This window comes from Vulpes lagopus, chromosome 13, assembly GCF_018345385.1.
Source record: "Vulpes lagopus strain Blue_001 chromosome 13, ASM1834538v1, whole genome shotgun sequence".
NCBI classification, from domain to species: domain Eukaryota; kingdom Metazoa; phylum Chordata; class Mammalia; order Carnivora; family Canidae; genus Vulpes; species Vulpes lagopus.
The window spans coordinates 47,719,331-47,746,939 of record NC_054836.1 but is presented as its reverse complement, the minus strand read 5'-3'; the positions used below and the strand labels follow the sequence as shown (position 1 = coordinate 47,746,939).

General features: G+C 44.9%; 1 protein-coding gene across 2 annotated transcripts in view; it reads left to right on the top strand.

Moving 5' to 3' along the window:
* The window catches only part of AOAH (acyloxyacyl hydrolase), a 164,483-nt gene extending 137,298 nt beyond the window's left edge, over positions 1-27,185 (top strand). For both annotated transcript variants that reach the window (XM_041727348.1, XM_041727347.1), the window contains 6 exons: positions 2,698-2,870; positions 9,419-9,477; positions 9,566-9,625; positions 10,910-11,006; positions 16,240-16,316; positions 25,815-27,185. In XM_041727348.1, coding sequence (XP_041583282.1) covers positions 2,698-2,870; positions 9,419-9,477; positions 9,566-9,625; positions 10,910-11,006; positions 16,240-16,316; positions 25,815-25,943 — 595 coding nt within the window. In that variant the 3' untranslated portion in view covers positions 25,944-27,185. The remainder of the gene's footprint in view (positions 1-2,697; positions 2,871-9,418; positions 9,478-9,565; positions 9,626-10,909; positions 11,007-16,239; positions 16,317-25,814) is intronic.
* The last annotated feature ends 424 nt before the right edge of the window (positions 27,186-27,609 follow it).

Genomic DNA, 27,609 nt, shown 5'->3' with positions numbered 1-27,609 from the left:
GAAATCGGTGGGGGACAAATGCCATAAAATTGCAATGCCTTCTGCTCCTCCCATTAAAGCTTAGGTGGAGTCTGGGTTTTTTCCCCTCTTTACTTGAGAGAGAATAAAAATAATATGAGAGTCTGATTTATTTTTATTATTTTTCTGATTACAAAATGACATCTGTTGTGAAAAGTTCAAATAATCCAGGGTGTAGGAAATGAGTTTCCCCATAATCACTCCCTACCACCACCACCCCCCCAACCAACCTGCTGCAAGCTAACCAATGGAGACAGTTAAATGTATTTGCATCCAGATTTTCTCTATGCAAATTCTAATTTACAGACTAATTAATATTCATTGGAATGAAATAATAGCATGCTTACTGCTCTGTAATTTATTCTTTGCAATCAACAATACTTTTTAGCAGTCTTTTCCATGATAATACATACAGACGACTTCATTATTTTTACATTTTTTTTTATTTTATTGAGGTGAAATTTACATAATGTAAAACTAACCATTTTAAAGTGAACAATTCAGTGACATTCAGGTATTTCAGAATATTGTTTAACAATCACCTGTATCTAATTACTTTTTTCTTTGTAGTGTCTGTATAGTAGTCTACCTATGGATGTATTATAATTTATGCAACCAGGCATTTGGGCCTTTTCTAACTTTACACTATTTCACACAACGTTGCAATATTTGTGTGTATGTCTTTGCACATTTGTGGAGATGTTACTATAAATTTCAAGGTCAAAAATTAAGCCAACTTTGGGATCCCCGGGTGGCTCAGTGGTTGGGCACCTGCCTTTGGCCCTGGGCGTGATCCTGGAGACGTGGGATCGAGTCCCACATCGGGCTCCCTGCATGGAGCCCGCTTCTCCCTCTGCTTGTGTCTCTGCCTCTCTCTGTGTCTCTTATGAATAAATAAATAAAATCTTAAAAAAAAAAAGTTAAGCCAACTTTAAATGTTGATACCTTTTTTTTAGAGAGAGAGTGAGGGGGAGGGCACAAGGGGGAGAAAGAATCTTAACCTGGCTCCACACCCAGTGTGGAACCCGATGCAGGGTAAGTCTCATGATCCTGAGATCATGACCTGAGCTGCAATCAAGAGTCAGACACTTGGCTGACTGAGCCACCCAGGTGCCCCAAATGTTGATATGTTTTGAAAAATGCCGTCCAAAACGGTGGCATCACTTTCCATTTAGGAGCTCCCTCAAAAGTGGTAACAGTGGAGGGGCACCTGGCTGGTTCAGTAGGTAGAGTGTGTGACTCTTGATTTCAGTCTCCTAAGTTTGAGCCCCATATTGGGAGTAGAGATTATGCAAAAAATAAAATCTTTAAAAAAGAAAAATTAAATTAAAAATACAAAGTGATAATAGTGGATATCCCTGGGGGCTTCTTTCTGTCCCTTCCTTCTATGTCATTTGTGCCTTGGGTCCAGCCTGTGAGTAAGAGACTTCCTTCTGGTTTGGAATCTCTATTAAGCTCCTGAAAGCTGCCATCACAAAACACCCACAAACTGGATGACTTCAAACAACTCTCAGTTCTGGAGGCTCGAAGTCCAAAATCAAAGTGTCAGCAGGGCTATGCTTTTTCTGAGGGGTCTAGGGGAAAACACTTTCTTGTCTTTTATGCTTCTGGGGGGTAGGAAGCACTCTTGGCAATCCTCAGAATTCCTTGGTTTGTGGAAACATATTCCAGTCTCTGCTTCCAGCTTCACATGGCTTTCCTTTCTGCTTGTGTGTCTGTGTAATAACACCTCCTCTTCTTGTAAGGACACTTGTTTTTGGATTTAGGGCTGTCTCTAATCCAATATGCCCTCATCTTTACATTTGCAAAACCCTTATTTCCAAATGAGGTCACATTCAAGGGGAACTATTCAACCCACTATAGGATCATTATGTAAATTTGGAATTTTAAGGACCCAAAATAGGACCCAACTTCTTATTCCATTTAGGTTAACAAAAGGCAGTTTAAAGGGTAGATGGAAATCTTAGAGAATTCTACAATCTCTTCCTAGGTTAATGCAGGTTAGTATCTTAACTCAAACTTGATGTATTCCTTAAAGTGGGTAAATTCAAATTCAATGTAGAAAGGAGGGATGAAATATGGATGCATAATATGATTTTATTTCTCAGGAAAGTTGTATTTTCCTAACTGTGATGTATGTGAAACTTTTAGAGACAAAGTTACAGATCTCAAAGTATCAAACAAATAATACATAATACCAGACTCCTTTGATTCTTTCATCTGAGTGTATCAGGCTAGGTACACTGTGTATATCAGGCTAGTGGTCAGGGTAGGTAAGGTCATACTGCAGGAACAGCCTCAACTCTTGGTAGCATAAAGCAGCAAACATCTATTCATCCTACCTTGTGGCCCAGGGATCACCTGCGACTGTATGGCACCCATGGTGATCGCCAGGCCTCTATTCCAGCTCTCATATTAGTGAAGCAGCTCCTATATAGAACCTTGCCCAGATTCATGGCAAAGAGCATTCTAGAAGCTCTCATATCACCAAACATGACACACATCACTTCTGCTCACAACTGATAGAGTTGAGATTGGGGGAGATGCATTTCCCATTTACTCTATCACTTTAATGGGGCCTTGACTTTGGGTCTTGACTGTGTATATGGGGCAGGGGATCGTGTATGTATATGCATTTATCCCATCTACTAAGATATTTTCTGTTTCTTTCACCAACAGGAAAGTTGACCCAGTCCCAGAAATGACCACTCCAGAGAAATTATACTCCAGTATCATGCAGACTCTGAAGTATCTAAATTCCCACCTGCCCAATGGCAGCCACGTGATTTTATACGGCTTACCAGATGGAAGATTTCTCTGGGATAATTTGCACGACAGATATTATCCTCTCGGTATTAGTTTGAAGATACTTTTACTCTTTAACAATGTCAGTTATACATAGTTCAAGTATATGTAGTTCAAACCATATAGAAATACACCCAAAATGCCACCACAGTGCATAGAACTGGTGAAGGCAAGAGCCCTGACGTATGGATCTAAATGGTCAGTATCCAAAGATGGTTAGAACCAGATCCAAAGTCAGAAAGGGCAGAAATTTTTAATGTCGAATTAGGACAAATTGAAGAGTAAGAGTTTAAATCAGGAAACTCCTTTAAAGAAAAGTAGTATCTAGAATGAGCAGATGAAGCTCAAGTCAAAGGGGATTTCTCCAAACCTCAATGGTGAGTGCCCCCTGGTGGCCAGAACTCTTCTACAGGACACATCTTCCAACAGGCTTGCTTCCTGCTTCTACTCTCTGTTGGCGCCCTTGGCTCTGAAATGCTTGAAAGATCTCCAGAAACTTACAATAGCATCTCTAGCATTCCAGATGCTTTATGCACATTATAAAAGTAATAGTAATAGTAATTCACATCACGGAGGGCTGCCATGCTGATCCTTAAAACAATTCTGTTAATCCAATTAATGATGTTTTCATTAATTCCATTTTTTAGATGAGAAGCCTAAGACTGGGAGAGGCAAGTGGTTTGCCAAATGTTGCGTAGCTTATCGTATATGTAATCTGGGTGTAGTAGGGCTCTGTGTGTGTGAGTGCATGTATGTGTGTGCGTGTGTGTGTTTGGGAGGGAGACTGGAACTTTCAAAAAATATGCATTATGTGCCAGGTATTGTTCTAGGCACTGCATAACCATCAGTGAACGCAATAATGAAACACCCCTGCCAACATAGGCTTGTATTCCAGTAGGACTATGTCAGAGGATGTTAGGTGTGACTAGAAAAATTAAGCAGGGAAGAGGGATAGAGTGCGGGCCTCAGCCCTCTCTGACAGGCATCTGCAATGCGAAGCCTGGGTACCCTCCCCTCAGCTCCATATCAACAACACCCTCCCTGGCCCCTTCCCTGGTATTGCCATAGCCTCCTCCTTAGCCTGACCTCCTCCTTAGCCTAGGTTATGCACTGCCTAGAACAACACCCTGCTAGGGTGTTCCGGAGCTCCAAGCAGTTTCTAATGAGTCCGACAAGCAATTCAAAGGGAAAAAAACCTGTAATTCCTTCCTCAGTGCCCACCTTAAGTGATGGAGGTGGAGTGCTTTTCCTTGCATTAATAACTTCTCTATACTTCTCCAATCTCCTCTTCTCTTCCCCCCCGTAGTCCCTGCTCAAGCCAACCCCCCAACCCACCCAGCATCCCTCAGGAAGCTCCACACCACCTCACACCTGAAAAGAGCAGGTTCCCTTTAACCAGCTCTCAAAGGGCCCTGGTCCCTTCACCAGGAGGACAACAGTAAATACCATTGGCTAGGCTTCCCACCAATAAGACTGAAGTCATCTTTCCTCCTTAGTTACCAAGTGCACCACAAGTATCATTATCATCCAAACAAAACACCGTCCAGCCTCCCATGAGGAAAGCATATTCCTCCTGTTTCCGCAGCTTTGACGGTGACCCTTAGAAATAGTAACACGGTCACCAGAGAACTTGACTCCATCCTTGAACACACAAAGAACAACCACTTGGGCCAAGAATGTCTCTCTGAGCCATTGGGGGTGGAAAACTTCAGTTTCCCCAACAGATGCTGTCAGATTCCTAGATTCCTCCTATACCAAGGAACGCTTGGAGAAGGGAAGTTGAGATCGGGGGAGATGCATTTCCCATTTACTCTATCACTTTAATGGGGTCTTGACTTTGGGTTTTCTGACTCCAAATCCCACTCTCTTTCCATGACCTCTGGTCAGACGACTCCATAAATTCCCTCAGAGATGCCACATGATTCACTTGACTCAACCACAGTAGGTAATAGTGGCACCGTACAATCTGGAAGGAAGCAAGAGAGGGAAAGAAGGTGACTGGGGAGACTCATCAATCACTCTGGTGGATCCTCTAGGCCAGTGATTCTCATCCCACCCCTACTCATTATCACAACTGGAGAAGCGGTGTGTAGAATCTGGGGATGCTCCTAAATACCTTGCAGACAGCACAGGACGGCCCCGCCGCTAAGAATATCAGTAGTGCCGAGGCTGAGAAACCCTGCTTTGGGCTCTGTCTTGACCTCAAATGGCCTCTACTGGCCACTAATCAGGCACTAGCATTACACAGCACAAAAGAGGTAGAAGGAAAAGGTAGAATGAGTTTCTTCTATATAAACAACCCTGGTTTGGGGGGAGGGGAAGAAATCCAATTAGGAAGAAAGTTGAAACCATCTAAAATTTGTTTAATGTTTTTAAGTTATTATTCATATCCTAAATTATCCCTGCTGCCTGGTTGCCATGGGAAATAAATTATAAATTCCTCAACGAAGCATCAGTATCCTTCCTAGACAGCCCGGGGAAGTAGGTGGGATTTACCCAGATTCCCCAATTCTCCTTTGGCTGGCACGTAACTCTCATAAGATGAGAGGTTTGCAGAGACGGCTCGTGTCCTACATACAGCTCAGTACAGCTCTGGCTTCAAATCCAATCTTTGGACCCTTACTCCCACCAGACACGAGCCAGCAGTAAAGCAGGTTAATGCCAGGCCGGTCTTGGGGTTTGGCCGCTCTGCGTAGGTTAGGGTAGGTCTCATCTTAATCAATAGCCAAATACCAGGTCTGATTCGCAGGGCATGGTGCTAAGGGATGTGTAAGCAAATAAACAGGGTTTTCCTTTTTTTTTTTTTTTTTTGGTCTTTGAGCCTGAGAAGCATGGTGATGATACTCTCTAGACATGACTTGAGCCACCCATTAGGATTAAGAAAGAAGTCGGGAAGCAGAAGGAGTCAAGCAGTACTCCTGGGTCAGTGTTACATTTTCTGCTGCCTCCGTAGGACAGGTAGGAACTCAGACTGCTGAAATCCACAGCACCCCATCAGCAGGTAATGGAGGCCCAGGGCAAGAATAGATTCCTAGCTCACTCCTGCCAAGAGGAGAGGGTAATAAATCCCTCCTGGCATCTCTTAGCCATGTTTGAATCACTACCCAGTCAAAGCCTGGCTCCCAAGGGCTGTGACCACCCCATAATCTCTACCAGTAATTAAAATTCCTTGCAAGAATGTATATAGTCTCACCAGAAAGTAAGTCTCCCACATTAGGATTCTACTTACATAGATCTTTTCAAGCTTGACCAGGGATGAGTCCTCTCAGGCACATTGCCTATGAGAAAGGCAATCTCCCCATAAATATGTCTGAGAAACCTATTATGTGCTTTGGGGGTAATGATGATACTAAAATGGAGTCTTTGTCCTCAAAAGAGACAGAAAAGACAATTCCACTGGGGAAAATACCGTATAGATCCCGACAGTGAAATCAGCTTGTGTCACTGACACTGGTATAAGCTATGGGCATTCTGGAAGTTAGCTGAAGGGTGAGACTATAGTCAGAAAGTCCAGAATTTCTGGCTACAAGTAAGTCTGCAAGTAGCCCTTCCTTGAAAGGCCTCTGCCATGAAACATCAACAACAACTTCATTTTCCCCCGATTACTCTTAAACTTGAAACCTAATATATTTTAAAATACCTTGCAGTATACTTCCTGTTTTATGACTGGCTTACTCCCTGTCTGAATTCATGTGGTTTTTATACTTTCGGATGGTATTTCAAAGAGGTGTGGCAGATTTTTGTTGGTACTACGCTTTTACGGTACCTAAAATTTCATTTATAGCCCTAGCATTAAGTAAATGCCAAAGACTCTGCCCTAAAGAACTAATAATGATGGAGACATGAGCTGCTGCTATGCTACTACAGCCAGTTGTTGTAGAACATGCCCCTTAGTCTTTAGAGGGACATATGGCATCCACTGGGCCACCCACTAGCTTCCCACCCCTTATGCATGCACACACACACATGCACGCACATGCACGTGCACACACACAGATCGTTCTTCAGCTCTGATCATTCCTGGGCATTTTTAACCAGCTTTCTTTACTAGATTCACTTTCTGACCAGGATGTTGCAGACCCTGCCTCTTTATAGGTACAACATACAGGTGGGATCAATCTTTATACCAGGGCTCCTTGATATGCAGAAATACTATTGAAAGTAATACCTAAAAAGAAAGAGTGAATAGTCAACTGACAGCACCAATAAGTGGAGATTGCATAAGAACTATTTTCCCTCTTCTGTCTTTGAACCCTAAGCCCATCATAAGCACTCCCAACTGACCTTCCACATGGCCAGCCCCAGAATCACCCTACCTTCCACAGCAGAACTCCCAGAGAGAAGGGAAACCAACTCATTACATCTTCGCCAGTTCCCTCCCAACTACAGCTAGCATGCCCTTACCCTATTCAACAGACCTATGTACTCACCTATGGATTTCTCCTATATCAACCTTGTCTAATTAGAGCTAATGCCAGAGTAGCAAGAAGATGGAGGGAAAGTGACAGGGACTGGGAGAAGGCCCAGAAGGAGGACACACCTTGTCCTCTGTAGGATGGACAGGATGGATGAGGTCTCATCCTAAAGTGTGCTGGGACCTCCGCAGTAGGACAGGAGGGAGAGAGAAGTAAGCCAGGATGGATAAGGCTATGGCTAGACTTAGTCCCTAGAGGAGAGCCAGCAGGGAAGGCCCCAATATCCAGTAGCAGGACAAACTCTGGTCCCTCTGGATGGCACAGCATCCAGCCTTGGTGGTGGGAAGAGGGAGGGTGCAAGAGTGTTACTCGTGGTCAGGCCTTAGGTGCCACCACCTGCAGGTTAAAAAGACCTCAGCCACTGGGCAAGGGAAAGAGAGAGAGCCCAGTTCTCAGGGAGAGGGGAATCAGGGCCAAGCATTTTACAGGGCTCCAGCCAAACTACCTAAGGTTTATTACAAAGCTCCAGTCCAACAACGACAGCAACACAAAACCAAGATGGCAGAGGGAAGGCTGCAGTTCAGGGGCAGTACCAGAAGGGGGCAAGAGCTAAGTCTTTGGGACACAGAGGCTGGAGGATGGGGAATGCAGGTAGGAGGTGTTTGTCACTGCAGCTGGCTAGGCTGAGACAGATGCGGACACATATAGCAAGGCAAATTACCAAACACACACACACACACACACACACACACAGAGGCATGCATACGTAATAGAGGGAAAGAAGCCTCAGCGGTGGAAAGCAGGATCTTGGAGAAAGATATGAGCTCAGGTCTCCATGTTGAGCATAAAATGAGAGCAAAACCAGAAGCAAGTGACTTGGGATTCATCCAAAATATGAAGATGCAGGCACCTTTGGAGAACAGAGGAAGCCTGGCGTGTCATTGTGACTTTAATGGCGATAATAAGCCTGTGGCTTTCCAGTCTTGGGAGTCACTCACCCACACAGAAGGAGAATATATATTTCCTCTATGACAAGAAAATTGAATCTATCTTTCAGTCTAACTGATCTGAGGTATAAGTGAAAAATAAGACTGTGTTCTATCACCTTCAATCTTTCTCTTCGCTCTGAGATAGGTCCTATTATTTTCCTTTATTTTTTCAAGCGTGAGAGAAGTGTTAATGGATAAGACATCAGTCATTCACCCCTGAGATTTGGGAGGGCCTGGGTTTTGTGTCTCAGCCACAGCATGAAAGTCGAACGGCCTCCAGGGGTGGATAGGCTGGGAGGTGGGGGGAGAGGGGAGGTGTGTGAGAAGAGAAAAGAAATACCCCCACAGATTCTGCATCTACAACCGATGTTTGGGAAGACTCTGGATGAGCTCACATATGGCACTTAACACTTTTATTCTTTTAAGTTTTATTTTTGTAGTAATTTCTACACCCAATGTAGGGCTTGAACTCACAACCCTGAAATCAACAGTTGTGTGTTCTTCCAACTGAGCCAGCCAGGTGACCCCACCTTTATTCTTACGCACCTCTTTAACCTGCACCAAAATATAAATTAGAGCATATGTAGTAATTAGAGCTCAAATAAGACAGGCACTGGGCTGTGAAGGGATATGAGGTGCTGTCCCTCTCCATCAAGCAATGTTGGAGGCTTTCAGTCTACCAAATGGCCGGTTCTGCTCATGGGCAGAACTTCAGACGCCCAGACTGTCCTGGCAGGTCCTCAGCATGGGATAATTTGGCAGCCCTTCGTGTTACTACGTAAAGCCAAAAAGGAGGCTTTGGCCACCTACCACCTTGAATGGTCTCTCTACCGTATGGAAACTTGGCATCTCACACCACTGCCCTGAGAAAGCCACTGCTCTGCAAGCCCTTTGTTAGTGATGCTCCAGCCTGAATGGTGCCTTTGTAGCCTCTACCTGGGGTCCAGATTAGGGCAAGAGCTTGAGATGGGAGTAAACTCCCTAGGGCCCCTCCCCAGCTCGGTCTGATTTCCAGGGCACTCAGAAAGAAGGAACACTCAGGCATCCTTCAAGAGCAATGCTGCATGAGAAATGGGGGCAGGTCCCTGGAAGCGCCACCCTTTGGCAGGAGAGGCAGGCTCACCCACAAGCGTCCCCAGTTGGCTGCTAGGTCTGATTAAGTACAACACAGCACACCTCTCTGTCTTCCAGGCCAGCTAAATAAGGACGTGACCTATGCGCATTTCTACTCCTTCCTGAACTGTCTCCAGGTGAGCCCACGCTGACTTGTTCCAAGGCCGCCTTCCCTGTCACTGGCGTTGTTCCTCTGTAATCAAAGCGGTGTTTTCTTACTCTCAGGTCAGCCCCTGCCACGGCTGGATGTCCTCCAACAAGACGCTCCGGACTCTCACTTCAGAGGTAGGACTCTAGCAGGTCCTTTGATACCATCTTTGATCATTCTTTCCTGGTGTTTACTGCAGCATTTCTGCTGGGAATGGGATTTGGGCAGGGCGATGGCCTCCAAGCTGGTGAATAAAAACATCAAACTGCCAGGGTGTTCGAGAAGCCAAGAGAATGTGGGGTGTCCTGTCCCTCTCTTTCTGCCTCGCTCTGGGTCTGTCTCCGTGTGTGCCTCCGTCTCTTGTACGCACACACACGTGTACACACATACACACCTTTTAAAGCTGGTCCGAGCCGTACTTTAGAGGTAAAGAGGTGTGAGCAAGGTTAGATCCATGGATGACTGGCATTCTCCCAAGGTGGGCCAGGTGCTCCGCAGCCGTCCTCTCTTCACTGAGGGGATCCAAGGCTCATGTACTTCTTTCACAGATGGTGAATAATGTCTTTGCAGAAGATTTACTGATTTTTTTTTACAAAAGGACTATATTTCAATTAAAAAGAAAAACTTGGGGATATAAAAAAGCTGAGCATAAAGAATGATAACAAAAATTACCCCAAATCCCACCACCCAAAGTCAGTATGTATATGTGTCTTTCAGATACTATAGGTTCATAGGTATTTGCAGGGGTTTTGCCTCCATAATATCAGAGTACACATATTGTTTGGTGGCTTCTGATGTTCACAAGTTAATAAGTTATTCCTCCCCAGCATAATCTTGTAACCACTTTAAAGTATAGAGCGTATGAATGTGCCATGATTTATTTCACTCCTTAGTCTTGGCCATAGGGGTAGTTTCCAATTTTTCACTGTGAAAAATAGCACTTTGATGAACCTGTGTGTGTATATATCTATATATTTCTTCCTAAACTGTGTCTACTTCCTTCCAACAAATTCTTAGAAAAATTATTGGGCCAAAGGGTATGGCACGTTTAAGGCTTTGATCCCTACTTCTAGATCGCTCTCCAGAAAAGGCTAAACAAATTGACATTCTCAGTCACCTCTCCCAGGGCGATGTTCCATATTATCATGGTCATTCATCATCTCTTCGCCAATCCCATGGGAAAGAAGTGATATCTTATTCCTTTAATTTTCATTGATTGATTCCTATTGAATGTTAACAGTTCTGTGTGTTCCTTAGCCATTTGTGCAGGACTAGAACTGAAGAGCAGAGCATCCCTCTGCTGCTGGCTCCAAGTGGTGCGGGGGTGGGAGAGGCAAGGGCTAACCATTTCTTTGTGCTGCCCCAATTGTCCCACTAACATCTGGATTTTATGGAATTCTCCCTATTCCCTTTATATTCAGAGAGCAAAACAACTCTCCCATACACTGAAAAAAATTGCAGCCAGCAAGAAATTTATGAACTTCGATCTTTTCTACGTGGATTTTGACTTCCAGGAAGGTAAGTTTTGCCTGGAAAACTTATTGACGCAAGACAAAAGTAGCCACTACAGTTTAGAGCCTGACTTAGCAAAGCGTTTACAAGCCAACGTGCAGTAGCTTGGCCAGGGTGGCTCCTGCACATGTTGACACCAACAGCTCTTAGTATTGAAAAAAAGATAAAGTGTGAGACCCTTTCAGGGAGGGAGGAAGCTTACCATCACCCTATTTCAAGATCATTTTAGAATCTCTGAAGCAACAGAGCCAATGACCAGATGGAGACAGCTTTGGGCTGGGAGCCGCAGATCCATGGAATGACCTGGCTCATTCTTGCCAGTCTAGCAATGCCCCGCTTAGATGCTAAAGATGAGTGTGGCAGGAATGAAGGATGATGAGGCAGTGCTTCCCGTAGGGACACTGAATTACCTAGGGACTCGATGGCCGTGCAGATTCCCAACCCCCACACATGATATAACTTATCAGAGTCTTTAAGGAAGGGGCCTTGGATTTGCCGGTGGCAAGGTGGACAACCCAGATCCTAGCTTTCCAGAAAGAACATCACTATTTCTTTCCTAGCATTGTGTCCAAACACAGGGGGTCACTGATGAGTGGCCACACGAAAATAGGCATGATTGTTGGAGCTACTGATTTATTCTTTACATCTTGACTCTGAAAAATTGTCATTTATTGACTTTAATCCTCCCAGTCTCATTTTCATTGCTGAGCACTTGTTATACAAGAGAAAAGCCTCCTGTTGATGGACTGCCAGCTGAGATGATGCTAATGGAAGGCTTTACAGTGTATGCAAATGATGGAAGAGGTCTCATCCAGAGTTTATCATCTCTCTCTCCCTGCCACCAACACCCCCAGCCCCAGCATCTGGGATGAAGCAGATGGCCATCATGAATTATCAAATTTTACATTAGCTGACACGTATTGCATTGCACACTCTCGTACTTCAATCCTGAACAGCTTTTCAACAGGACTGATCTCCCTTAACTAGATTTCCTGCCCAGGTGATACATAATTCTTTCCTGGAGAGAGACATTTTGATAAATAACCTCTCATTAAAATGCAGAGCTAAGGACTCATTAATGAATTCCTGGTAAACAAATGCACCACCAAGTGATCTTTGATGATCATCAACCTTGAATATAGATAAAGTTATTAAAAATATAATAATGTCTAACATTCACATGGGACTTTTCATTTTCCAAAGTAATCTCTAGCTCGGTCATTTATTGTCTTTGGGAATGTAGGCAATTCCCTGAACATGTCCAAACTCTCCTTTCCAGACCTGGAAGTGGAGTTACCATATCTACATAATAAATCTTTGTCATGATTGTATGGAAAAAGTGTGTAATTCTCCTAAATGCCGTGCCTGGTACATAGCCGGTACCCAGGAAAGAGGACTGTCCTCTCACAGCCTTGCTACTCGATGTGTGGTTCTGGATGAGCAGCATCCACACCAGCTGGGGGCAGGTTATAAATGCAGAGCCCTGGGCTCCATTCCTAATTAGGACCTACCTAATTAGAAACTGCATTTTAGCATAACCCACAGATGACCCATATGCACATTAAAATTTAATAAGTGGGGCTCTGTAAAGCTCCAAGATTAAGAATTTAGTTAGTCATCTGATTTTTACTGAGTCCTACTATGTACTGTGTAGGTGCCGGGAATATAGCTGTCAGAAAAACAAAACAGCCCTTATCTCCATGAAAACTATAGGGAGAAAAGCTTTACCCTTGACGCAGTACAGCCTGCTTTCCGCTGGTGACCTAACAGGTTGAAGCAGAGGCTCATCGGCCCCTACTTGTCCTCACAGCAACAATAAATGCAGTATAAAGGCAAAAAAGTTAAACCAAGTGAACATTCTAAATCAAGTGGCAGTGGGTCACCTTACTGAGAAGTCTCCTCCGTATTTGTCCTTACTTGGCAACAATCGTCAACAGTTTAAGGAATTTCCTGAGAGACATTTATTAGAAATAAATCTGAAGATCCAGGTTTGGTAGAGGGCCTTCCTTGCCTTCTCCATGTGTCGTTGGTGGGCACTCCACTAGGGACGGCGTTCAGGCCCTGGAGGGCAGGCAGGGGAACCTGCGAGCTGGGATCTGCCCCCATGGACATTGGCCACCACATAGAACTGTGCCCCTGTCCCAGCTCAGACACAGACTGACTGCGTAACCTCGAGCAGCTAAATAACCACTCTTTCTTCCCTTTTGTGGAAGGTAGCAATAACTAAACCGGGAGGGTGGGGGGACGCGGGGGCTGTGTGAGGATTGACACAACACCACAATGTAGTGAGAACTGTTAGCACCTACTACGTTCTTCTAGGGCTTATTATGGAAGAAGGATAAATGTTGATTCTCTTCCAGTGTCCAACCACCCCTCCCATCACCGTCACCCCTGGACCACTCTGAGCTCCCTAGAGGAAGCTGTGGTGGAAATGCATCTCATGAGCTATGTGGTCTTGTGTTACCAGACACAAAAACTGTACGGCCACTATTACACCTGCCACCTTGGTGGTCACGTGAAAATCTGCCCTCTCGTTTCAGTGCTGTATTTGAGCTGACTACGGCATCACAAATATTCCCATTTTCATATGAAATGTACAGTTCCACACCCGGTGCAGGAGCAAATTGCAGCTGAGGGTCGCTGTCCCTTGAGGGTCGGCATGAGACCTAGCTGTTCTCCACTCCGACGGCGTCAGTCCCGCAGTGAAAGGCTATTGCTCATCTCCAAAGACTCCTTTTTGTCTCTTGCTGACTCATCCTCTAACTGGTTATGAGCTAAACAGAGGCAGCAATTTTTCCTCCCTTCAGGAAATGCCAGCTGGAGCAGGTGATGTCCTTTTTCTTTGTCTGTCCCACACCTCCTAAACAGAGGAAGGAAAATGCCACTTGGCTGACAAGGCCATTTTTACACCAACAGTTTAAATATACCAGCTGCCCTCCGTTTCCAAGACAACTCAATTGGAGTAAACTTGGTTCTTAGTCCTCCCCACATGTATGTGTGTAAAACAACCAATCACTTCATGGTGCTGGCCAGAAGTCAGATTTCTTGTTTTAAATATCTGCTAGGGTTGCTGCTCATCAAGGAGCTACCCCGTGTTTATGACTCTTCTGCAATGATTTCTATCCCATCCCTGAACAGCTGGTCATTGGGCTTTACAGATACAGAAACTACATCATGTGCCAAAATCCCAAGAGATCATTCACGATCATTCAAGACATTTAAATTCAGGTCTTCTGAGCAAATAGGAATTCATTTACCTATTTTTGATTGTGGTCCCAGGTAGGAAGAAAACAGACCAGCTTACCATGCTGCCCCTGCTTGCATCTCCTGTAAAATCAATCAGAGGGCACCTGGATGACTCAGTTGGTTAAGCATCTGCTTTTGGCTGGGGTTGTAATTCCAGGGTCCTGGGTTCCCTGTGTCCCATGTGGGGCTCCCTGCTTAGTGGAGAGTCTGCTTCTGCCTCTTCCTCTGCCCTCCTCCCCTCTCATGCTCTCTCTCTCTCAAATAAATAAATAAAATCTTTAAAATAAATAAAATAAAATCAGATAGTGAAGAAACAGAGACCACCAGTATTGCATTTATTCTAAGAAAGCAAAATTTCCCCCTAAGATCAACAAATGGAAAAGGGTCCCTCTGTCTAGCACTGGTCACAATACAGATAAAACCTTAACCTCTTGCCTGTGAGTTTCTGATTCTCTCTTTAAGTGTTATAATACCCATGTCCCCAGATGAGCAATGACTGGTAACCCTCGCAGACACAATAACCATGTGAGAAAATGATGTTTTTCACTCTGAATAGACTGATTGTAGCCTTGGTAACCTGTGACATTTCTTTTAATGCCTATTGGATTATTCCATATGATAAGCCCGTTCTTCCAAAGACTGGACTCCCTTGTAATGGGGAGGGGTGGGGACTCATGCAGCAGCAGAAACATGTTTCCTGGCAGGAAGGAATACGTTATCACTGACTCCCAATAAAACCCAGACGCAAAATATGAAGGAGCGGCTCAGTGGCAGGCGTTTTGCAGGTGAAGAAGCCAACAGGAATCGGTGATCCTGTGTGTAGGACTTCCAACCACCAGCAGGAACTCTTTCCTGAGCTCTGAGAAGGGCAGCAGTATTTGCAGGGAACAGGGGTTGGGTAGCAAGCAGGGGAGGCATGCCGTGATATTAGGGCTAATTACCAAAGCAGCATAGCACTGAGTCAGCTCTGTGGACAAGCTTCACTTGTGCAGGCAAGGCCTCCAGTAGAATTTCCATGCCTTCCCTGGGGGCAAGATGGGGGAAACGGAGAGGGCACACATCCCTGCTCTTGGGTCTTTATGGGGTGAAGAGTGAAGAACTGCAAAAGTTGCAGCTGTGCCTGGTCCGTTCTCTGGACACCAAGGAAGTGAGGGCAGCAGGCCTCCAATATTTTTGTCTGGAGGCTCTCCAGGGATTTGAAATCTCCTTGAGGGGGTCCTCCTGACTGTATAATATTACAGTATAGAGTTAACGGTGCTATCGCCTTGGAGCAACTGACATTCTTGGTCTCCTACTCCTATTGAAGGGCAGTCTCATTGCTTTGCATCACTTTGGGGCTCATAATATTTCCTCTGTAGCCACACTCACTCTAAATGTGATGTTGAGATAATTTTATGTAATTATCCTCCTGACAAACCTTACGGTTTTTAATGGTGACTGCTTGACATATGCCAGGCACTATCTGGAAATGGCAGCCCACGAAAACGGGATGTTAACAAAATGTTTGATTTTCCCTCCTCCTCTTGCAATACTCTCCTACTGAGAAATGAGATGAGTTTCCCTCCGTGTTGAATATTTCAGAGCTCACCTTTTCCCACCGCCCTCCTCACTGCACAAACCACATTCACCCAACATCTTCATACATCTTCCTCCTGAGTTAGGTAGAAAATTAAAAAAAAAAGAAAGAAAGAAAAAAGAAAAGAAAGAGAAAGAAAGAAAGAAAGAAAGAAAGAAAGAAAGAAAGAAAGAAAGGAAGGAAGGAAGGAAGGAAGGAAGGAAGGAAGGAAGGAAGGAGACCATACAATGGGAAGGTCATTTCCATCCAGAAAGCCTCAGGCCGGAGATAACAGCCCAGAGCAGCCACTGGGGAGAAGGCATCGGCCTGGCAGGCAGTGGGCAGCTCTGACCTCTTCCACGTGGCCCTTGCTCTCAAAGGCTGACCATCACCCACGGGAGCGTGTCTCTAACCTCTGGTTGTGTGTGTGCCCTGCAGTCACAGAGGAGTGGCAGAAAAGAGGCGGGCAGCCTTGGCAGCTCATTGAACCAGTCGATGGATTCCACCCCAATGAGGTAAGTACAGCCACACAGTGGTTGCTGAAGGCTATCTGCTGCGTTATTTTTAAGATATCGTTATGCACCCATGTGTTTATTTTTATCCCCTTTTGTTCCAGAAAGATGTACTCACATGTATAAGATAGAAGCTTTAATAAAAATAAGCTGAAAGTCAGAGTAAAAGGCAAGTAAGATAGAAATGATACCTGGCATCTTGACTCAGTGCCTGCAGTTGATAAAATGTGTGCAGGGTAGTCCTGAGAAACTGCCCGCAAGAGCCTGCAAAATCAGCTCTGTTTTTCTAGGGGCTGATGTATTTTTATTAAAATAATAATAATAATACATCAAATTTAAAAAATATCACAAGGATTCCTGGAAGAGAGACCTGTGAGAAATTTCTTCTTTGGGTCATTCCAGAAAGTACATTAGATGAGAGGAAAACAGTGTCCTTAGCAATATCCTGCAGTAAGAGCTGGTTCTTATCTAGGATTCCAAGGTACAGTTCTGGAAAGCAGCTCTACTCTGGCCTCTTCACTGATCACAGTGGGGTGGAGGGTGGGGCTCCATCCCCTCCTACCCTCACCCTATCCATTATCCTAACTTCACCCAGGGAAGCTCCACTTTTATCTGTCATACATACTGGACCTGCTTGTGATGTTTCTTCATTTAAAACAAATGAAGAAGTATGGGAGTACTTCTGCCACTTTTCAAATCTTGAAAGCTGGCAATCCTTTGCAACTATAGTCTTTCTGGTCTAACCTTTGACAAGGGTGTAACCCACAGAAGCACTTCTGGCGTGCTCTCCCAGCGGCCTTGGTCTTGGTGGCCAAGCCTGAATGGAATGGCAGTCCACCTCTCCTCGAGCTGTAGGCTCTCTGAGTACCCACCCGCAGGGCTAAGAACTGTCTCAAAAGTAACAAAAGAGTGCCACTCCATCGACAGACGTATAAACAGTGGAGTCCCACAAATGCTGAGTAAATTTAAAATGAGCATCAAATGCCCATCTCCCTGTTTTAAACAACTAAAAAAAAAAAAATCTAAGTAATGCACCTCAGAATATCTAACTTTCTTGCATATCATTTGGATCATCTAATCCAACAGAATTATTGGTTAGAAGCTGGTTAAATATTAGAGTCTGCTCCCCACAGAATGATGGCTTTCTTTTAGAATGCTTTTTAATATGGAGACCTCCTTTCTGGCAATAATTAGGTTCTTGTCATTCCCACATATCACAGATTTTACATTTCTGATCCTAGGGAGAATTGTGGATCTGAAGAAACGGTCAGAGAAGAGTTAATTAGGAACAAACTAAAATGGAGAGGATCAAAAATAGCTTTGTTTTAACCTTTGGGACATGCTTGTCTGATCCATCAAAAGACCATCCTGCCCCTGACACTTAAAATAATATTAGGTTCAAAGCCTGTCAAATTAGAGCTCTATCTTGCACTCAAACAGCTTTGCCTAAAACTGATTATTGAGAACAGGGTCAAAAGCTGAAAAATGGGGTGTGTGGCGGGGGGGGTCAGGGTGGCAGTGTACCCAGCAGGCGTAGTCAGTAGAGTATGTGACTTTTGATCTCAAGGTCATAAGTTCAAGTTCCATATTGGGCATAAAGCCTTCTTAAAATGAATGAATGAATGAATGAATGCTGAAAATCAGTGTGTGCCATAATCATATGTTATCCCTGAGAGATTTGTTCACGTGCTGGCAGCAGATGATAGTATGGTGGGCCACATCCAACGTGAGCAGCAATGGATGGCCATGCTTAAAACCTGCCTACTTATCATGTACATTGAGCTGAAGAATCTGGACTGCAACTTGCCATCCAAAAATGTTTATTGAGTGCCTACCCTATATTGAACATAGTGAGAATTCAAGAGTGAACAAGAAACTGTCCTTGCCATGTAAGGAGATTATAGTCTAGAGGGAAAGAACGACAAGTACACACATAATTAAATATAAAGTGGTTGGTGCCTCCAGTTGTGTGAGCACGGTGCTATGGGAGCACTATATGGGATGGAACTGGAAAGAGGGATGTTTGGAAAAGTTTTCAGAGGCGCTCCCTCAAAACTAAGACCAAGAGCTAGTCAAGAGCAGGTTAGATAAACGGGGTACGCAGAGTGTTATGAGCAGAGGAAACTGCTTGGGCCAAGACCTGAATGCAAAAAAATAAAGCCAAACAAAAGGAAACACCCCAGTGGGACACGTTGGAGGAAATGAAAGTGCTGCTAGTACGGCTGGGACATAGAGTATGACTATGGGGTTGAGAGAGAGGAATCAAGAGAAGTATCCAGGGACCAGATCACATAAGGTCTGTAAGGGGTTTGACCTTTTTCCTGTGGGAAAGGAGGAACCATGAAAGGTTCTTATGCCAGAAAGAAAAATAAGCAGACTTGTGGTAGCAGCTGGAGAATGGTGTGGTGGGGTCCTTCGAGAGGCTGGGAGACTGCCTGGAGGATGCCTCTGTGGGTGAGAGGGGATGGCTCAGGGGAGTGGGGAGGAAGAGAAAGGTCCGCATGGGAAAGATTCACACAGTTGAAGCAACAGAACATGACCATTTATGGGACGTGAGAGTGAAAGAAAGCGATGCTAAGCATGACACTTCTTTTATGACTTGGGAAATTGGATAGATGATTCTTTTGCTCTGAGGTAAAGAACACAGAGGGTGGGGTGGTTTGAGAAAGAGCTTGGCACATGTTGGATTAAAGGAGCCTGCAGGACATCCAAAATGGAGGTGTCTTTTTAGCAGATAATACATAAGCTAAGAGCTCAGGAAGGAATCTGAGTGGAAGCTACAGATGTGAGCACATCTATCTGTAGATAGACCTGTGACTTGAAGCCTTGAAGAGGAGCCTCTTGGTGTACCTGTAAACTTCCCCCCAAATGATGCACCCTATAGCAGGGGCAGCATTAATGGATCCTTTTGGAACCTTATGCTACTATTTTAAAAGCTAATAACTTAAAACGGCCACACATGTGCACATGCACACACAGAAACACACACAAGCAAATGATGCACAAAATATAGGGAGCTATAGGAGTCCATATCTCTTCCATCTTAAAAGAGCCAGATGGGCAAGGTTAGTCTAAGGACCTCATGCTAATAGGATGGACATAATAACACCAACTAAAGGAGTAGACTCAGGCCAGGCCATGTTTAAGTGCCCTCCTGCCAATTCCTGTACATCGGAGCAAAAACAGCTGGTACTAGCCCTTTACCATCAGGGAGGGAGCAGGCTTTATCTTATTGGCCTATTTCTTCTCCCTGTAAGAGAAACAGCAGAAGTGTTCATTCAACCACTCCAATTTTCTTAAGAAGACAAGTTTAATTAAGTAGAAACATGAGTTGTGCTGAACAGTTCAAATTTATGGTTGATACATTCTAAATTTTAACCAAATTCTATTATGTAAACTCTTTGCTTATATTTTAATGGAAAGTAACCAGGCTTAGAAAAAAATCTTGACATAAACTGACAACCACTTTACCTTTCCATCTCATTCCCCAAATGTAGAACCAGAATTAAAAAAAAAAAAAAAAAACCTCTTCTTCAATCTGAGGGAGAGAAGCAGGTTATAATGCTGGACTTGACAGTTGATTGGATTTGGTGGGTGGGAAGGAGATGACTCATAGGATTGGGCATCTGGATGAATAGATGTGAAAAATACCAAGTCAAGGAACCCTGAAGAAGAAGGACTAGGTTTGGGCATTCTGGATTTGGGATGCCTACATGATATCCAGATGGAACTGTCTAAATCACCATTAGATCAAGCTGATGGTTTCTGACTCAGGAGAGGAGCCTGGCCTGGAGACACAGGTTTGGAAATCATCAGAATCTGGTTGAGAACTGGAAACATTTGCAGGAATGAGCTTGGCCAATGGGATCAAATTGTGACCTTTGCCCATCATGGAAGGACTTACTGGAGAGGAAACCCAGGAGATCATTTGATGCCTCCAGTAAAGAGCAGGTATAGTAGAGAGGGGGAGAAAACAGCCAAACTTCTGACCATCTGACCAGAAAGTTTGACTTACAGAAGAACTGATATTGCAAAGACCCAAGACCCAGATCTGTGGCCTGCAGGAGCCATTGCAGCTCTATTAATTCAAATACTCACTTTTTAAAACCTCTGCAAAGTTAAACCTCTGAAGAGATACTTTAAAAGATCTCTGGGCCTAAAACCAGACGATAGTAAACAGAAAATGTTGGAAGAGCCACAGACATGCATCAAGTCCAGTTCCCTTGGCTTCTCCTAGACCACCCAGCTACACATCCCTAAGGCCCCCTGCCTTAGCAGCTTTGCCCAGCAGAGCTCTCTGCAAGACCTCTCCTCTCAGGATGCCAGTAGCAACTCAAACCATCCTAAAACTCTTCCTGCGAGCAATAAGTTCTCCATGACACCCACTCCCCTACTTTCTCTTGAGCTCTGAACCTGTATGTTGCTGGAGGCAGACATAAGATATATAGATTAGGTTTTAATATTTATTATCTATATAATTGGTTATTAAATGTTAATAAGCCTCTAGGTCTTTGTTTATCTCCACGTATAATCCCCTGGGAGCCCAGGGTCCTGAGTGGATTTGTGGAGTCCCTCAAAGAAGGAAGCGTTGCTGGCAGGGCGGAGGGTGGAGAGGAGGGCCTTCTGGGCCAGGAAACCCTCAAACACAGTCCCTTTCTGCTGGCCCTGCCCGTGCACCAGGGACCACTTCTCTTCAATTTGCTTTATACATAAAGCCAACTAGCAGCAGTGGTCCTGAAATGACACACTGGGTCGGCACAGGGGGGCTAGGGCTGAAAATTTACATTTTGCCCTAGATGTAAATGTTTAAATACATCTTACACTGTTGTCATGTTGTTGGTTTACAAATTTAAAATTAATTGGGACAAGGGCTCTGGGTGGCTCAGTCAGTTGAGTGTCTGACTCTTGGTTTTGGCTCAGGTCATGACCTTGGGGTTATGAGATTGAGCTCCCGCACAAGATTCTCTCTCTCCCTCTTCCTCTGACCCTCCACCTGCTTGCTTGTGTGCACTCTTTCAATCTCTCTCTTTCTCTCTTTCTCAAAGAATAAAAATAAAATTAATTGGGACCAAAAGTAGCCAGGTCCGATAGACTGTATTTCTGGGCTGATTAAGAGCCCACAGAAGCAGAGCCATGCCTTCCCTGTGGTAAGGGCTTCCCTGCAGGCGTTTAAAAGCAATCTTACCAAGATAGCCCAGAAATGTTCTTCCTACAGGAAAAATAAATTCAGAGTGTATTTTTAACTTTGGTCTCATAAAACCCCAGAGTTAAATTTAGCAAGGGTTCAACTTAAAAGGGATCAGGGATAAGTTTTTGGTGAAACCTATGCAATCTTGTTTTGGATTGCATTTATTTTTTTTTAAAAATTATAGAAAGGTAGTTACCATTTAGAGTTTGATTTTATAGTTGTCTTACTAATGGGTTCTATTTTTGTAACAAAACACGTAAAATTAGTTTATGAATTAGGAATGTGAAGGAACCCTGGATTATGCCCAGCGGTGAGCACTGCTGGGCTTCTGCTGTGTCTAGGCGTGTCTCATGAATCTGTGGGGTGGACCCAAAGGAGTATATTTCCTTGGAGGACCAGACGCTCTCCTGGAGAGGAACTCAGCATAAGTCCAAATATGGTTAAGCAAAGAAGCGTGGCTCAATTTAAAAACTATCATTGGAAGGGAGACACGGTCTAAAAGCCATATGGTGGCTGTTACCTGAAACCGTATCAGGTTCCTACCCTCTTGTTCTCCTCTCCCCAGACTCATGCCTCAATCCTGGGGGCCTTGGGGGCTGCCAATAAAAACTGAACGACCTGTTTCACCAGGCTCATTAAGACAACAGGGTGTTGAGTCACCCCGCTTTGTTGCGCCTTCTGTGAGAATTTCACAGAGGAGCCTTCACAGTGGACCAGTGACCGTCACCGTGGGCACCTTGATGGCTTCTGAGCAACAGCAGCAAGCACCCAGATGGGTGGCAATTTCCCACAAAAGCTCCGGGGCTGCAGGAGCACCTGCAAAAACACCACCAGTGCTCCTCAGGGGTGGACCTAGCCAAAGGAAGCAGCACACCTGCTGGAGCTGGCAGTGGTGTCTGGACAAGAGCACACCACCCACGGGCAGCTCCCTGGACTCACTGCAGCTGGGGCCCGGCCAGAGCTTACAGGCAGCCGAGTCAGCTCCAGAGGAAGAGATTCTTAAGGGCCTCAGTTCACCAGAAAGTCTCACTTAACCAGAGCCCCCTATTCCCCAGCATTCTGCTGGACCAGACGTCACCCCATGCATGTGTTTGGTGGGGTTAGTGAGCAGCACAGCCCAGGAACCCCTTCCAAGCCGCAGAGGCTTTGTGCTCCGGCAGGAAGAAGCTGTCTCGGTTCCCCCGTCCTGAGGACACATGTTGGGGAGATGTGTGACAAAAGTCTCCCCCGGTGAGATAAATTAGCTTGCGCCCATCTGATGCAATACCGTGCACTGAATAAGAACAATGATTTAGATCTACCTTTAGTGACACAGAAAGATGTTTGCAATATAGAGCAAAGTAAATAAAAGCGGACTACAGATTGTGGGGGCGATTACTCAACTGTATGCGTTTGTCAACACTCACGAAGCTGTTTATCACAAGAAGTTAATTCCGCTGTGGGTAAATTATATCTCAGAAAGAGCAGAGTATATATAAAATGATATTTACAGAAGGACCCAGTGTGCGTACGCATGTGTGTGTGCGTATGTGCGCGCACGTGCAAGGCTCTAGGCCCGACGTGAACGTTGGCTACCTCGATTATAATTACAGACGACTTTCATTTGCTCTGTTTTCTCTTTGTGCCTAATTGTCTTTTCAGATTTTTCTCAGATGAGTAGATATTGCTTTTCGGCTGTAGACGATGACTAGGGAAGCACAACAAAATATTCACGTTCAGGGAATAGCTAGTTCAGAGTAATGAGGGTAAAGGGTGGCTGTGCCTTGCCCTGTGTTTCATGGGAGTCACGACAGGAGGTTGGTTATAAGAGAAGCCCACAGCAGATGCTCAGTAAGTGTTTGCCACACGAGTGAATGAGCGTAGTGCGTCATTTTATCACAAGTCTCGAGTTTACTAATAACCATTCCACTCTCGCTTTAGATCCAGGGTTTCAGCAGTGCACACTCCTAAATATTTTCATCTCCATTAGACTGACAGCCAACTAATTGCTTTCAAACCAAATAGTTACCACATGCTCAGGGCTGAGCTCTTTCCTTTTAACTTTCCTCTTCTTATCCTCACCCCATCTCCCCCTTTATTAATTTAGATTGGGAAATAAATAACCACAAATGTCTTGGTTTCACATAATTGTTAGGAAGACAGCTTAGATATACCAGGGTGGAAAGGCGAAAAAAACAAAACAAAACACAACAGAAGAAGCAGTAATTTTCCACAGACCTGGCGGCAGCCTCCTTTGTTAAGAAATAGCAGGAAAAACAGCCAAGAGACCAGTCTTCTGTCTTCGAAGACACTGATTACTTAGTGCGGGAGAGATGAGCAACCCCTTCCTGGAAACCTGCTGGCCTGACAGCTAGCTTGGGGGTGGGGGTGCGGAGGGGGGAGCAGAGAAGGGGATATAGGTGTAGGCATGTGTGTGTGTGTGTGTGTGTCTGTCTGATGGGGGGGAGGGTGGATATGGTGTGTGTGGTGTGGTGTGATGTGATGTGTATGGTATTTGGGGGTGCGTATGGGGTATGTGTGTATGTGGTGTGGGTGGCATGTTTCTGTTACACACCACAGAGATATGATCAAGATGATCAAGATTACATGGTTGGATATGTAGAATTTTGGGGTCCACCTCAGACAGCTCAGGGCCATATTAAAATACTGGGGATATTTAATGTAGCAACTAAACCGGTTCTAGTTTTTTCTAACAGCTACTGAAACCTAACACACAATTTAGACCCAGAAAGTTCAGTTTTGTGTTTTGTTTTTTGTTTTTTCCAGAAAGGTCTTTAAATCATTTAACTCTAGAGCCTCATTTTGCAAGCGGAAGAATTGCAGCTCAGGGAATAGAAGGGGCTGCCCAGCATCACACAGGTGCTGACGGCACTGCCTTGGAATGGCGAACGGGACCTGCCCTTTGGAGACAAGGTCCATGTGTTTCTGAATAAAGCTGGGGGTGCCCCTGGGCACCTGCTCTGAATGGTGTGTTCCCCACGAAGGCCTTCAGCGATCATATTTCTCTTTGCAGATGAAGCCAGCTAGGGCCTCAAGGCCTGGCCAGGCCCCATTTGCTAAGTGAGGGCATTATCTGCAGAGAAGGAGTCCTCATCAAAGGCCTGTTAATGACAGGCTGGAGGGTTAGACAATCCAGAATGGATCCTGCTAACATCATGAGGAAAGGGTTGTGAAACCCTTGCTGTAAAACCAAGCAACCAGACTAGGCGTCCAGCTGGGAAAGCCAGAGACAGGCCTGTTGCTCATGAAGCCAATGACTGCTCATCCTGGCACCCGAGCCACACTCCTCGTGCTCACGGTGCCCTTAGACCCGGTGACTCTGCAGCCTCATCTCCCAGGCACCCTTGGTCTCCCACCATGCGTCCTCTTCCACACCTCTGTGCTTTTGCACAAGCTGTCCTTTGCCAGGTGCACTGTTTCGCACATCATCCATCTGAGTGAATTCGCCCTTGAATATCCAGCTCAGCCATCACTCTCTTTAGGGGAGACCTGTCGCTTCCACCCATCCAGCAGAGTTGGAACCTCTTCCACTTCCAGTCTCCCACAGACCCCTCTGTGGGTTTGGTGGTGTCATTTTGCATGTCTGGTTCCCTCCCTAGACTAGGAGTTCCTTGAGGGAAAGACTCATTCTGTTCATCTCCAAAACCCAAGCCGTAGGCCTGTAGGAGATATTAGCTATCTGCAGATAAATGAAAATGTGCATTTGCTATCTTATTAAATCAAAAAATCACCTCAGAGTTAGCAGCTCTAAACAACACAGAATTCACAGTTTCTGTGGGTCAGAGTGCTGGCACAGTTTAACTGGGTCCTCTGCTTGGGGTCTCACAAGGTGAAAATCCAGGTATGTTATCCGGGTCACATCCTCATCCAGAGACTCAACTGGGGAAGAACTGCTTTCAAATTCACTTAGGTTGTTGGTAGAAAGCATCTCCTTGTGGTTCTAGGACTAAGGATCCAGCTTCTTGTTGGATGTCAGCCCCTTGCCATACAGGCTTCCCATTGTCCCTTTGTCCTTCATCAATCCCGCAAGGAGAGTCTCCCAAAGCAAGACGGCCAGCAAAGCAGTCATCCATGTTACATAATCACTGAAGTAACATCCTTGCACCTTCCCCATATTCCATTGATTAGAACCAAGTTATAGGTCCCACCCACATCAAGGGAAGAGGATTATACAAAGACACATGGTCTAGGATGGTCATGAGGGACCATGCTAGAGTCTTCCCACCACACAAAGAATACAGTAAATCCTGCTGCTAAATTCTTTACTTTGTTATAATTTCCCTTTTACTCTTCCTTTGGGTTCTCTCTTGCAGGTGGCTTTGCTGCTGTTGGCAGATCGCTTCTGGAAGAAGGTGCAACTCCAGTGGCCCCAGGTTCTGGGGAAGGAGAATCCATTCAACCCTCAGATTGAACAAGTGTTTGGAGATCAAGGAGGCCACTGAGTGCCTCCAGGATATGCACTCCTGGAAAGCTCAGGGAGGCAAGAACAAAGTGCTTTTCTCTCCTCTTGGAGTCTGTCTGAATGACAACGTGATTCTGTGTGTTTCGGGGAGCAGTTCCCTCCATTTGTCCCTCAGATCACCTTCCATTAAAGTGTTTTGGATGCCATTCCAAGCAAGAGAGTTTCTGTGCCCTGCAATAGCTAATTGTTCTAAAAACAAATTAAAGGTCCCAGGGCCTTGGTTCACCAGGACTGATGAACAGTTAGAGTTCAACAGCACTCTGCTGCTGTTGCTTTAAGAGGGCCAGCAACCAGGGCTGCCCCTGGGGAGGCTGCTGGCCGGCTGCCAAGGATGCTCACAAGAAAACACAAAACTATAAATACAGAATTACGGACAAACCTGAATGTTTATTTAGAAGGAGAAAAGAAATCGCAGCAAATTACGAATTTTTAAAAGTTGCCAAATAGCATAAACCCCACCAAATCCAGATGATTGAGAAAAAAAAATGACCATTTTCTTTAAAAGGTTTTCTTACATCCTTTGGCTTCATAATCTCATCATCCTTTCCTATAACAATGATTTGGTGATATCATTGTGTACAGAAAGGACAGAAAAGCAAAACGTGTCTCTTTTTATTGATAATTTGGAAGAATTTCTTTCAACTGCGTAAAGTTGGTAAAGTCATGTAAACTTTTAGAATTGTCAAATTGGGAAGACCTCTATCAAATTTTTTTTGAGTGAGAGCTATTAGAGACACACTCCCTATTTGGAGTATCGTTAATGTTTTGTGTGCAAATACGCCCAGGAATTCTGGCAAATTCTGTTGTACGCCATTCTCATTGGTGTGTCATCTCCCTAGCCCATCACTGGCGCAGCCATGGATTCAGGGATGTACGCCCAGACCCATGTCATGCTGCCAGCATCCCACTTCACATGGGCACATCCTCCTCCATTCTGCCCTCAGGAGCTTGCTTGACACAGCCCAGAGGTGTGGGGCAGTTCCACCCCAGGGGTCCCAGGAGCCAGTGAATAAATGCACCAGCCTCTTCCTTTCATGGTCCCTTTGGGGAGGCATTCAGTGTGTTTCTCAGGGCAGAGTCAGCCCCTTTGTTCATGGCAACAATGCCTTAGATGATGCTTCATTCTACCCTGTGTCCCTCTCCTTGCTCCCTCATTCCTGCTTTCTGGGATGCTTCCCAAATAAACCACCTGCACCTAAATCTTTGTCTCAGTAAAGACAAAAAATTAAAATGATGATGTGTGCATAACTGTGTATGCTTTGTTATTGAGTATATTCTCAATGTGGAGATACCTCTGCTTTGACTGGGCACCAGTGCAAACAAAATCTCCCACTCACTGTACACCATCCATTGTCATGGACCAGCTTCTGCTTTGTGCCTTTTACACCTTGTTTCTTCTCCATGATCCACCACTTCCCATGCCAGGAGCTGTAGGATACTTTTTTTTTTTTAAGATTTTATTTTATTTATTCATGAGAGACAGAGAGAGAGAGAGGCAGAGAGAGGCAGAGAGAGAAGCAGGCTCCACCCAGGGAGCCTGACGTGGGACTCGATCCCGGGTCTCCAGGATCACACCCCGGGTGAAAGCGGCGCTAAACCACTGAGCTCCCGGGGCTACCCTGTAAGATACTTTCATACTGTGATCG